Here is a 14,644-nt window from a genome sequence, read left to right on the forward strand (position 1 = left end):
TATAGGGACACAAGCATTCAGACTACAGAAATTATCTACACATAGCAAATGTTAGCAGAAGAGAAGGTAACTGCCAAATGCTAGGAAACTAGAGAAGTAGACCTACCAATTTTGTATTAATCATATTATAATTAGAAATAAAATCATTTGTAAGTTAAGGAATTAAGTTTCCAGTAAAATAACTATACACCGTCACAGGACTATATATAGTAACAGGTCTTGAGCAAAGAAATGTTGAACTAAAAGGAAATCTTAATGTTAATATAGTGTTAAAAGGAAGAATATGTTGTGTTGTACCTCATATTCTGTACATAACTTCAGTACACAGAATCTCTGATGGCTGTTCTATTGATTCTATGTTATGAATCTTTGCTTTATCAGTTTGTTTTCATGTCATGTTTTGAAAAACTTTCCACTTAAAATTATATAATTAAGGAAATTATTTTTTAAATGGTTACTTTATTTTTTTCTCATTTGTATATACAAACAGGCATTTAAATTTTTCAAAATCATTTATTTTAAATGACCAGATGAGAGAATGTACCATGTTTCCCTGAAAATAAGACTTAGCCGGACAATCAGCTCTAATACGTCTTTTGGAGCAAAAATTTGTATAAGACCGATATTATATTACATTATATTATATTATGTTATGTTATGTTATGTTATGTTATGTTATGTTATGTTATGTTATGTTATGTTATATTATATTAATTATATTATATTAAGACCGGGTCTTATATTAATTTTTGCTCCAAAAGACGCATTAGAGCTGATTGTCCGGCTAGGTCTTATTTTCGGGGAAATGGTATGTTGAAGCATCCTGAAAACCATAAATAAAGTGCAATGGAGATGTTGTTCTCTTCCTCTTTCTTCCCCTCCTCCTCCTCCTCCTCATCATCAAAAAATTCACCCTTTGAGTTATCTATTCCACTCTGGGGAATTAAATCCAAAGACAGAATTATTTAAGAAACAAGTTAAATTATGAAAGTACTTATTCACACATGATCTACAATGAGGGAAACCAGAAAACGCTGTAAACATTTAGTAAAAGAATGCATAAATAAATTACGGTGCTTCATTAGATGCAACATTATAATGCTTTTAAAAATAATAATTACATAGTTGTAGAAACATGAAAAATGTTTGCATTTAAATTGAAAAAACATTAAATTGCATTTACACCATGACATCTTACATAAAATGTACATATGTATGAAGATTAGGAGGGGTATAGAAATAATGAAAGCAGTTGTTTTAGGGAGATGGATTCGTTAATAATTATTTTTATTGTTTTAGCATTTCCTTTTGATTTTTTAATATTTTTTCTATACACATCTATTTAAATTTATGCTCCTATCCAATTTGTTATGTTTACCAGACCAAGATATTGAATGGCCTTCAAGCCTCAATTATAATACTGCCTGAATAAAATTATCTGAAATTATTATATTTCCTTCTTTATGGTTTCATAGGATTTAATAATGTCACATTTTAGCAGTCATGTTGTCTTATTACCGAGTATTTGAAATGTATTATGTAGTTTCTTATCATTTTTTAATGCTATAGTTTAATGGCTTAATTATTTCATTATACTTTTGCTATGATGGTTTGAACTAATTATGGATTCATTTTTCTAGTTGCTCAGCAAGAGGCTGAAATGTTCAAACGCTGCAATGGAACATTTCCATTCCCTGGAATACACCAAACTGAAGACGCGTTATGCACCTGTCCTAAACTGCCTCAACAAGGCTCTTTTCAGATTGATGACTATATCCCCACGAAAGATTCTTCAGTGAAAATGCAGCTAGTGAAACAAAGGCTCAGTTCTGTTACAGTACGTTAAACTATTTCATGTAGCTGAGAAGTTCGAATTTTTAAAACCATTTCTATCCTATTTAACATTGTCATGCCAATAAATATTAATTGAATGAAGTAAGTTAGTTTACTTAAAATTAGGCTTTTTAATACTTTTATAGTTCCTTTGTAGTACTTGTTCTAAAATCACTAACTTAAATAAACAGACTGAATTTCAGAATTTAAGATAATCTGTGGTGCTTTCCTGACTTGATGTCTATAAAAACCAGCCTGGGACCTGTTTCTTCATTTAAAAATTTCAGTGTGTGTATGCGTGCATGTATACATCACACACACACACACCAAGCACCAACCTGGGAAAATATTTACATAAAATATTTTAAAGGGACAGGCTCCTTAGTATGCAAAAAGTAAACAAAGAAAAACAGACTTCAACAAACAACTGTTTAAAAGAAACATACTTCCAAACAGAGTAGATACAAATGTGTCATAAGCATATTTAAAAGTTCTGTCTCACTACTAAGGAAAAAGTACCACAGAAACCAGGTGTTACCCATAAAACTGGAAAATAGATGATGAAAATGACTGGATGCTTGGTTAAAAGTAGTGTAGTATTCTGTCCGTGATGAATGACTCAAATCTTTCTAAAGGTAAGTGATAAAATGTACTGCGAAGCTTAAACATCCTTAAAAATATATATGCCCTGTGACCATAATAGTTCTTCTAGTTAGTTAGTCTTGAGTGTCTTGAAGACAGGAACTGTGCAGGCGTGTACCTTGCTGTGTTCTCAGCTTTTGCCACAGTGCCTGGCACTTAATAAATATTACCTCTTTCCCTCCTTTGATAGGAATCTTAACCAGGTGGTGGTGTTTTTTTTGTGTTTTTTGAGACTAGTTTTAAACCAAACATACGAGGAACTACATTGAGACATCTTTGGTTCTGATTATACTTTCTTTATTTCTCCTTTTCTTTCTTTGAAAGATAGAGAGTGCGGTTGGTAGATGAGGGTAAACAGGATCAAATATATAGTGAAGGAAGAAGAACTGACTGTGAGGTGGTGAACATACAATGTAATTTATAGATGATGTATTACAGAATTGTACACCTGAAACCTATGTAATTTTACTAACCATTGTCACCCCAGTAAACTTGAATTTAAAAAAGAAAGTTAGAGATTTTAAGGTATACCACAGCACAGATCACACTCAGGCTCTGGGTTTAGGTTTAGTTAGGAATATGGATGAATTTTTTTTATATTTCTCAGTATAAATTTTAGAACATACAGCTATAAATTAATTTATTTTAGTGTTGTAATTCTTTATATTTTAACATTTTGAAATAATTGAATAATGCATGGTATTACATCTTGAAAGGACGTATGAATAGATATTGAGTTTTAAAAATTAGAAAAATAAGAAAAAAATAGAAAAATATTTCTTCACAAGGAAAAACGTGTCCAAAATGTTGCATGGCAGAATGACTTCATATACAGACTTAAGAGCAATTACAGATAGATATATAAAAACAAGTTTCCTACATTCTGTCAGTCTTTACAGTGTGTAGCTTAACACCCTGGAATCACTTTGGTCTTACATCTTTCATATCATGTTATATAACTGTCATCCTCAGAAAAGTGAAAGGGTATTAAGAACAAAAGAAAGTAGATGTAAAGGAGGAAAAATAAAATCAGAAAAACTTTTTAAGATACAAAATCAAAGACAAGGGAGAAGTAAATTGATTATTGTAAGAGAAAAACTTATTTCCTTTAGAATCATTATTTTATTTAACATTAACTTTTTTTTAAATTATTTAGAGAATATGTTTGTTTTGCAATTGAGGTAGATTGAAGCCGCCTTTGGAAATGAAAGCTTTGTCTATTTGCTGTGGTTTTTGAAAAACCTTTTTTTCTTGTTTTGAGATAATTCACTGAACTTTATTTTCAGATGCTATCACGATGTGTTTTTGTTCAGATGTATATAGTATATATGGGAATAAAAACAATGTCATCTTTATTGTCATGGCAGCTCCATTCTTTTTATATTTTGCGAGCATTTAGGTTGACTGGATTCCCATCTTTTGTCACAATGCCTTTTGTCTTGTTTCCTATAATAGCCCCAAATTCCTTTTTTTGTTGGGTTGTTACTGAGTCTATTAAGAACTGTATCAATGGTCTTCTATATAGAAGTCTAATAGAAAAGACTGTTACTTCTGTATTACAGAAGATTATATTACTAGAGATACCTTTTTCTTTGTAACCACAATAGAAATGTTTTTCTAATAAATATAGTGCAGTTTAGGGTGTGAATTACATAACAAATTCAGTTCAGCAGGTATTTAATAGGTGTTTATTCATTAATGAGTAAAGGATACAAAAAAATAGATTCCCTTTTTTTAGTAGCTTTACCATTTAGTCATAAGTAATTTGTTTTACAGTTAAAAGACTTGACTGTATGTTGATGTTACAGCAATACCTAAAAGGCATACTGCAACCCATATAAGCCCTCACAGGTGGACATATCTTTACAACATAACTCAACTCATTCTAAGTTTTCAGATGCAGAAATTTGATCTTATCAGTGCATCCAAAGTTGCTCAGAATTTGGGATACCTATTAAACGTAATCAATCCTACAAAAAGTTATAAACTTAAAAAAAGTCTTACTATGAAAGGCATACCTCTCCCGCGGCCTAGGCACTCAGGACCACCGACCGTTTCTAAAATTAACCTGAAGCCCAGGTTATTCACACTGTTGGTAGTTAAGCAGAGTCAAAGGAATAGGGATTAGATGGGTTTAAAAATGCTGTATTCCAGTTTTGAAAAAGGTTAATTTTCTTTACTCCACAGGAGATTGCACCTTATAATGATAATTGGTGATAACATTTATTTAGTGATGAGTAATAACTGATGTAATGAATTCTGTGCTAAGTGCTCTTCATGTTCATTGTATTTTATCCATAAACCTATCATAATGTGGGTGCTGGTATTACCCGTTTTACAGAAGACAGAGTTGATTTACAGAGATAAAGCAATATTGCCAAGGTCACACAGATGGTGCACACGGGAGCTGAGAGATTCAGGCCAGGAAATCAGAATTCCATGTCCACAGTCAGTTTTACTGTCTCGTTTTAGTGATTGGATTACTAACGTTCTTCAGACATAGTATCTGGCCCTTAGAAATTTCTGGATAAAAAATTGATGTTCCTCTTTTTCAGTTCTCTTTTTTTCTAAACTCCACATTAGGCTGATGATATATGATGGTTCACCTTAACTGGGCTTTTTTGTGTCTCCTTAGCAGCAGATTTTCAAGTCATCAATTATATGTTAACCTTTGCAAGTTGTTTTTTTCAAAATTGATCTTTTCTTGGCATTGTCCCATGAATTCTAGGCAGTTCCTTTCTATAGCTCCTTCAATACTGGTCATATATATTACCATTCAGTAGTGTTATTAGATTTCCTATGAAATATATTATTAATATGGGAATTATATTCATGGGTATATTATTTATGGAGATAATTACATGCTTCAATTAATTCAGGTATGTCTTTTAGACATGTTAGTGCTCTGGTATAGAATTTTAGTATTTATGCTAAATTTATTGAGGAAACAAGTTTTTCCTGAGACAGTTACATGTAGGCCCTACAGAGTCTTATTTGTCAGTGCTTTTTGTTTGTTATTTTGTTTTTTAGCATTCTAACCTGAGATGATTTTTTAAAATTTAATTTAGTTTTATTATTAGTTTTAGGTGTACAAAACAACAGACTGATTAGACATTTATACCCCTCACAAAGTGATAACCCCACCGAGTCTACTACCTCTCTGATATTGTATATAGCTGTTACTATACCATTGACTATATTCTCTATGCTGTACTTTACATCCCATGACGGATATATATATACATATACATATTTGTGTGTGTGTGTGTGTATGTAATATATATATATATATATATATATATATATATATGTTAATATATATATATATATATATATATATATATATATATATGTTTATACCGTGTTTCCCCGAAAATAAGACCAGGTCTTATGTTAATTTTTTGCTCCAAAAGACGCATTAGGGCTTATTTTCAGGGAATGTCATCCTGAAAAATCATGCTAGGGCTTAGTTTCCAGTTAGGTCTTATTTTCAGGGAAACACGGTAGTTGTCATTCAATATTATTTTATATTAGTTTCAGGTGTACAGCGCAGTGGTTAGGCTTTTATATAATCTATGAAGTGATCCTCCTGATAAGTCCAGTGTCCATCTGACACCCTACATAGGCTTTACAACATCATTGATTCTATTCCCCATACTGTACTTTACATCCCCATGACTATTCTGTGACTACCAATTTGCACTTTCTAATCCCTTCGCCTTCTTACCCACCCAGTGCCTTTTGTTTTGACAAGTTAGATTTACCAACAACGTGTCATTGGATCTCTTTAAACTTTTTCAACTTATTGGAAGCAATATAGAGTGATAACTACAGGGTCATAGATTAAGAAACTCTCCCAAATGTTGATTTTGGTTATTAAAATATTAATACCTGACTGTGTTGAAAAGAGTTGATATCTTATTAAAATTAAATTATTATTAATATTTCTTTACTTATTGTATTTCTTTTAGGAGGTGATGCGAGCCGGTGCTGCAAAGGTAAGTAGATTTTATTACCAGGAAGATAACTTTAAAACTATAGTTTCATTGTGATGCACCAAAGAATTAAAACACACCATTCATAGTTTTTAATAGAACTTTTACCAAAGTTAATTTGAGATGTATTTTCCTTATTTGAGCTTGAATTTATCAAGGAATTATAATACTGGGACCTGAGAATTTAGCAAGTAGCTTCATATTTTTGTAGGTTTAAGAATACTAAGCGATTGGGATATAGTTTCAGTAAAGGGCCAGCAAGGCCATTTCATTCTCTGAGAAGAATATTCCAAGATACTTAATTGGTAAGAGACACTAACACGGTTTCAGTGGGTGTGCTGAGTAAATTGTGTAACCCTTGAATGCTTGCAAGCTGCACACGTAACAAGGCTGCATTGTGCTGATAACGCTTTTGATTATTATGCCAATGTTTCACGCTTCTTTTCCCATTTAACTATGTGACAGTCCTGAGAGACACGTTACATATTATTGTTATTCAGAATTAGAAAGAAGAAAGCTGAGCTTATTGAGGTTAAGTAATTTGCCCAAGATCCCAAAGTTAGTCTAAGCATAGTAGTATATTAAAAAACTCTTCAATATTAAACAGTTTCAACTAAATTATATCTGACATGCTTTCAACAGCAGCTTTCTTCCTTTTACAAGCAAGTTCATTTATCAAATATAATTATATGTGTCACAAAGTAAAAGGGTGAGACATCCCGATGGGAAAGAGTTAGAATGGTGTTGGTATGTTCAAAGACTGCTTTAGATAATGGCAATGTAGTGGGAATCTTTTTTTATTCAGTAAACACCTACTCCTGCTATGTTGCAGGCACTTGGAATACAGAAGAAAGTAGGCTGCTGTCTCTTTCTACATGGGGCATCTTAGGGAGGAAACGTCAGAAAACACCAGATTTACCCCATCACTGAGTTGTTCCGTATCAGTCAAAACCCATCACTTTTTTACCTAATTATCACAAAGCAACAGGATATGAAATATAGACAAGGGGAAGGAAGATGGAAGAAAGACATGCTGTATTGTGACTTGGACTGCAGATGTTCAGGAAACTTGGTCCTGATAGCAATGATGGCTGTAATGATTATAGCTCCAAGATTGCTAATCTTCCTAAGTATGCGTAGTATATGAAACTAGAGTCAAAAATGGTTTATTCTCTGACTAACAATTCAGAGTTGTTTCTTCATTTTAACAAATATACTGTATACCCTTCTTTGGTAATGTGATCTGAATATCCAGAGTAAAGTGTTCTGCACACATTTAGCAAAGCTCTAATGGAGAACGTCCCTTGCAAATCTGGAAACTCCCTGAGAGCTGAGGATCATGTTCTTCATCTTTGCATCCCTATTACTTGTCAAAAGAATAGATGCTATTTGAAAATGTGATGTATTTGGAAGTTAATCAAGGTCTGGAAAGATTAATTTTACTAGTGTCTTTAGTTGCTTCCACTTTTCGGCTATTATGAATAATGCTGCAATGAATATGTTTTCATTTCTTTGGAATTCTTGGGTCATATGCTAAGTCTGTTTAACATTTTGAGAAGCTAGCAAACTGTTTTCCAAAGTGGCTGCCCCATTTTATAATTCCACCAGCAGTGAAGAAGGGTTCCAGTTTCTCCTCATCCTCTGCAACACTTGTACTTCCTGTCTTCTTTATTATAGCTGTCATAGTGGGTGGGAACTGGTGTCTTGTGATTTTGATTTGCATTTCCCTAATGACTAATGATGTTGAGCATTTTTAATGTGCCATTTGTATATTTTGTTTGGAGAAATGTCTGTTCAAATCCTTTGCCCATTCTTTAAAAAAAATTGTCTTTTTATTGTTCAATTTTAAGAATTTTTAATAGATTCTGGACACAAGTCTCTTGTTAGATAGGTGATTTGTAAATGTTTTATCCGTTTTATGTGTTGTGTTCTCACTTTCTTGATGGTATTCATTAAAACAAAAAGGTTTTAATTTTTATGAAGTTCAATTTATTTTTTCTTTTGTTCCTTATGCTTTTGGTGTCGGATATAAGAAACAATTGCTAGCCCTAGGTCCCAAAGATTTACTTCACTGTGGTTTCCTAAGATTTTTATGATGTTTACTCTTACATTTAAATCTGTGATTGATTATTTTGAGTTAATTTTTTATGCGATGTATTGTAGAGTTTTAATTACATTCCATTGCATGTGGCTATCTAGTTGTCCGAGTACCATTTATTGAAAAGACTATTGACTGGTCTTGGCACCATTAGCAAAAGTCTTTCATCTTAAGAGCAGAGTATATTTATGTAGTTTCTCATCTGTCACATCCATAATAAATTTTCACCAGATACCTAAGTTTTTTCTTTCCTAAGTCCCAGCCAGATTTTTATATTATTGAAGATGCATTTCTTTTTTCATTAACATTCTTTAAACAAATATTTATTGAATGCCTACCAAGTATTTGTGTGTGTGTGTGTGTGTGTGTGTGTGTGTACACGCGTGCACCTGGGACATAACAATGAATAAGAAAATTTTATTGTAGGGAGACAAACAATAAAAAAGGAAATAAATCAGATAATTTCAGACAGCAAGTGTTATGAAGAAAATAACGTAGGCCCCTGGGACAAAGAATGACTGGGAAGAGACTACCCTCAAAGGCTCATCATTGAAGGCCTCTCTGAGAGAAACACTTGAGAAGCTAGTCCTGGCCTGCAAAAGTCCTCATCTAGAAATCAAACTGGCGTGCTCAAGGAGCAGGAAAAGAGACCACTGTGCTGGATTAGGATAGTGAGCAAGCAAGAGGAGGCAGTGTTTCGTGGACAGGGTTGGAGAGGTGATCAGGAGATCATGCATGCTTTTTAAAGGGCCTTGTAAGCATGGTATAGCAGAGGAGGAAGAAATTCCCCTGTACCCTTTTAGGATCTGTGGCCCATCTAAGAATTAAATTGACATAAACAATTAACAGTGTAAAAAATATAATTATGTACATACGGGAGCCACACAAAGACAAAAGATTCCAAAGGTTGCCAGGTAGTACCATCCCCAGCAAGGAAACGGATAAGGGTGTGGGGGACCCTTCACAGGTGGGAAGCTAGTGCTTGGAAAGGTGAGAAGAGGAAATGTTTGGTAAACAAAGGTTGCCCTGCTGTGCATGTAAGTCTCTCAGGTGAAAAAGTTACCTCTGGTAATAGCTCTTCCCTCCTATGGACTCCCCCCTCCCATGTAAATTTTCCTTACAAAGGGGTAATTTTTCTGTTTCCAGAACTGCAGTTTCTCAAAATAATCCTTATACTAAAGAGGCATATTTTGGGTAGCATATCCTGCTACCCTTCAGGATGGAGTTAGGATATTGTTTTAATTAGTGATACAAGATAAACTGAGGCATTTTAAAGATTTTACGAGTACTTGAGCGTCAGTCTAATGGCCTCCTTGTTTAATTAAATTAGCAATGCTAATAATAAAGATGCAGGCATTGGACAGACTTGGGATTTGTTTGTAAATTGATTCAACATGACTTGGTGACGGATTGAATGTGATGTAAGTGAAAAAGGAATTAGGAATAACTTCTGTGTTGTTACTTTCAGCAATTGCCAGATGCTGGTAGTGCTTTTTAATGAGATGAGGGATACTGGAGTGGAAGGAGCAATTTTTAGGAGTGGAATTTTGAGTATGAATGTAGCTATGAAGTGGGCAATTGGATATATGAGTCTTGAGCTCAGGGGAGAAGTCAGGTCAAAGTCGTGTTTTAATCTGTCAAATTCGATCAGATCACCCGGGAGGAAGAGTATAGCTAAATACCAGGAGAAGGTATATTAGGGAAACCTGGAGAAGAGTATTTAAGAAAGAAGAGTGATAAACTGTCGCATACTTCCTAGAGAATGAGTCAAATGAGGACAGAAAATTGACCATTATGTTTGGCAAGATGATGTCCTTTGGTTACCTTGATGAGTGCTATTTCAGTAAGTGGCAGACACAAAAGCACAGCTGAAGTGGGTTGAAGACAGAATGGGAACCAATAAAGCAGACTGTACAGGCCATTCTTTTTAAGAAATTTTGACCGAGGAGCAGAGAAACAGGAGCTGGAGGGAATATTAGATGGACAATACTGAAGCATATTTATTTGCTGGTGGGAATAATTCAGTGGTGCTGGAGAAGTTGATAATGTACCATGGAGGTAGTATTAGAAGATAAGGGTCATACTGGAGAAACAAAGGAGGGAGAGGTAAATTCTGTTGGGAGAGTCTAAAAGGCGTTTCATACATGATGTAATACTTGGGCTGAAGCTCAAAGAAAGAGGTGACATCCACCAAGAAGGTGGACCAGGAGAGAAGCCCATTCCAGGAAATGAGAAAACGAGCAGCATGAGCTAAGTCACAGAGACCTGGCCCGTCTGGGGAGCTATATGCAGTTTGTTGTAGCCAGAGCATAGGAAATGGAGCAATAAGGTTGTAGAGCTAGGTAGGTGTTAAACTAGAGAAAGCTCTGTCTGCCATACTAACAAATATGGACTTTGTCTAGTGGGTCAATTGATGATAGGTTTTAAGCAGAAGTGTTACTCAATAAAATCAGCAGTTTAGAAAAATCATCCTGGTAGAAGTATAGAAGAATTAGAGAAGCACCCAAGAGATGGGGAAACAAAACAGGTCATTTGCAGGTGGTAGGAAGGCCTGAACCGAAGCACTGATTGTGGTCAGAAGCCAGAGCATCTACTAGACTCGGTGACTGACCCTCTGTGGAGTGTGAGGACTCAGCCTCGGATGATTCCTGTCTTTCTGGTGGAGACAACTAGGTGGATAGTGATAGCTTTCCCTGAGGAAGTAAATAGTGGGGAACAATATCTGTTTAGTTCTGAACTTACTGAAAGGAAGAGTTGTAGATTTAAGAAATCGGCATACAGGGGAGATGAAGCAGTGAAAACAGACGTTATTGCCATGTGGTGTGAAGGAAGATGAGGGACCAGTGGGTCAAGCAGACCACACTGATGAGCATTGACAGGGTAACCAACAGAAAATGGTTTTCCAGTGACAGAGAGAGGACAGTGACTGACAGTGTTAGATATCGCAGAGGCCTTGGTGAATCTGCTAAATTTGATCATTTGAAATCCAGGATGACTGGAACTTCAAATTCAGTGTTCTGATGGAGAAAAGCTTTGTTGTAACTGATTGAAATTGAACGGTTGAGGTGTATGGATAGCAGTCATGTGTTGTTTTTCAAGTTTAGCTTTCAGTGAAGCTTAAGGAAATTATGGAATCACAGCCAGAATTTTTGGTTGTTTGCTGTTTGTTTTTATATTGTCTTTCATAGGTTTGAAAATTTCATAGCTTTGAGGATTCAGAAGGTTGAAGACCAAATTTTCCCTGTGAAGTAAGCAAATATATTGAGAAAGGAGGTAAAGGTTTGGAGAAAGCCAGGAGGTGTTGAGGTGAATCGGCTTTTACTGGGGGCGTATTGTTATAATAGATAAATGATGTGAACCAGGACTAAATCTTAATTTTGAATTTCGTGCAGGGGAATCATATCAGTTATCTTTGAACCACCAATCGTTGGTGTGTGTGTGTGTGTGTGTGTGTGTGTGTGTGTGTGTGTCTGTGTATCTGTGTGTATCAAAGGCTCAAAAAATCTTGATTTATTGTTGTAAATAAAACTTTGTTACAACTGCTTCAAATTTGAATTCTGGTTTTAGTTCCTGTAGTAGTAATGAACTAATTTATGGGAGATTTTTGGCACCTTGCTGCACTGTAAAAATGTCTCTTTAACAGTATCTGTTTCTTCCTAACTTTCCCTCTTTTCATTGTCTAGGCTTATAAAGGAAATATATGGGGACCTAGAGATTGTATTTGAATTTCTCTTTATGACACCATAGGCTACTCATTTCTTAGGTTTTACTAATCTAGAAATCACAGGAACGTACTAAGCTGCTTTTAGAATTTATTATAGGAGAATGTTAAGATACCTGACTTCATATATCTTGAATCTCACTTTGGCTCAAGTTTTCTGTTTAATTTGTACTTTGATACTGGTATTTTAATTTTTATAACATGTATGATGTGCAACAAAACTTTTCCTGGGAATTTGGGAGATTTTTGCCACGAGAACTATCCTCAAATTAAAGTATTACCTGCATTGTTGTTCGGATTTAGTGGAAAAAATAGACAGCCATCTGGAGGAAGGGGGATAAATTTGTGAACATAAGTATACAGACAGTATTAGCATCTTTTCAGTTATAATTTAAAACCAATCTGAAGTTCCTTTGCAGCTTGAAACTTTAAAAATTCTAGTTGGGGTAAATGTAGCATATATTCTGAAGTCCGCTAAAATGATTAGATTTGTGAGTGAAAGGGAGCAAAGTTTTGCCATCCAAACTGTGCCTTTTGGGATATTGATTTTAAGCTGGTCATTAAGAAACCAAAAACTCAGGAAGAACCTTTGACCCTCCCCTTAGCCGGCATTGGAGATTCAGATGGAAGGGTCCACTCCAGGAAGGGAATCAGTATATTCACCCTGGCATTAGATAGGAAGCATCAAAGCAGGGTCCTGTTAGCTACATACCCGCCCTCCCTAGGGACCCATTGGTTGCCTAGCAGGAATTCATTTGCTACCTGTGTTACGCCCTTCTCAGCAACCTATGATTTGCCTTCCTGCCCTCCCACCCCAACTTTTCCCTGCCTCCTTTGTCTATAGGGACATAAAATACCTCAACTGCGCAATGACTCTTTGGGTCTCATTCTTAGGGCACTCCCAAATGTGCATTCTTATAATAAACTTTGGACATTTTCTCTTGTTAATTTGATTGTTAGCCCAACTACAAGAACTTAGAAAGTGTTGGAAAAAGCCCCCAATAAGAGTATATATGTAAATGAGTGTTGTATCTCTCCCAAAGATTTTAAAATTTAATTGAACACTAAAAGAGAAGCTAATTGCTAGCTTGTTTTAACTTTTTTAACATGAAAATTAACCCCCTCCTAGGGAATTAGTATTTTTATATTTTGAACAAGCTGCTTATTCCCAGAAAGAATAAACAAAACTATTTTTTAATTAACTTGGCAGAATTTCAGGTGATTTTTTTTTCTTGTACTCTATTATGAATTTCATTAAACTTTTATGCTTTTAGGTTTCCCCAATATGGAGGTAATAAACTGACTCTGGCAGACTGTGGTTTTTGCATGAAGCAAGCAGAAAAGTATGTTGTGAAAAGAGGGTAGATTGGTGTAGGGTAGACTGTCTTAGCCAACCTTTCTGTTGTTGTAAAATTATTAAGCAATTCTTTTCCACAGCATATATTTCAAAAATAGATATTGCTTCACTCTATTTAATGGTTATTATTATTTTTCTTCCTCTAAATTAAGTAGTGAATATGTGTAAGCTCGCTTTGAAAATTCTGAGTTCTAATTTCAAATCACTATAATAATTAGCAGTTATCTCCAACCTTACAAGTTATCTGCTTTATATTGCCAATCATCGCTTTATGAGTATTTGATTGTCTCTAAAGAAATGTGTCAAAAAAGAGCAGAATTATAATGCTTTCAGAAGAACATGTATTTTTTTTTTAAGAAACATTTTATTTAAAAAGAGTTAGAAATATTTCTGTTTGAGTGGAGGCATTTAAGTATCCTATTCTTTCTTTCCTGGGTTCTTTTGGTTTTAGAACAATTTCTGAAGAGGAAGACTGAAGTATATTTGTGTGTGTGTGTGTGTGTGTGTGTGTGTGTGTGTGTCCATGTCCCCAGCATACACCTGTTCTTTTTGCACCAGATTTCAAGATACATTGTTTGACATGTAGGATAAAAATTTTCAAGAACACAGAAGTAAAACTGAAAAATGATTGTAAAAAGAGAAGTGGACTAAATATATAGTTAAGCGATAAGTATATTATTTTTGTATATAATACTTCTATTTAAAAGAGTAGCACTCTGAAAAATTTACTGCCTCATCATACTACATTGCATATTACTAATTACTTTTACTTCTAATGATGTTAATAATAATAACTAATATTTATATAGCACTTCATTTGTATAGCACTTTGTGGTTTTCCTTTGCCAACATACTCTATTTAATCTATTTCTTATTTAATACGGTATTTATGGTTAATGTGAATAGCATGCTAGACCAGTTCATCTTTATTGCTCTCACAGCACATTCCGATTGAAGCATCCATATTATTTTTATTATCTCCATTTAAAGATGGAAAA

General features: G+C 34.3%; 1 protein-coding gene across 14 annotated transcripts in view; it reads left to right on the top strand.

Moving 5' to 3' along the window:
- The window catches only part of AHI1 (Abelson helper integration site 1), a 170,363-nt gene that overhangs the window by 62,631 nt on the left and 93,088 nt on the right, over positions 1 to 14,644 (top strand). For all 14 annotated transcript variants that reach the window (XR_016020173.1, XR_016020174.1, XR_016020175.1 and 11 more), the window contains 2 exons: positions 1,641 to 1,837; positions 6,447 to 6,473. Coding sequence is in view for 11 of the 14 variants with exons in the window: in XM_088795441.1 (XP_088651567.1) it covers positions 1,641 to 1,837; positions 6,447 to 6,473 (224 nt within the window). In the remaining 3 variants the exon portion in view is untranslated. The remainder of the gene's footprint in view (positions 1 to 1,640; positions 1,838 to 6,446; positions 6,474 to 14,644) is intronic.

The sequence above is a fragment of the Rhinolophus sinicus genome, chromosome 2, assembly GCF_057876585.1.
Source record: "Rhinolophus sinicus isolate RSI-liver-muscle chromosome 2, RSI-T2T, whole genome shotgun sequence".
Lineage (NCBI taxonomy): Eukaryota > Metazoa > Chordata > Mammalia > Chiroptera > Rhinolophidae > Rhinolophus > Rhinolophus sinicus.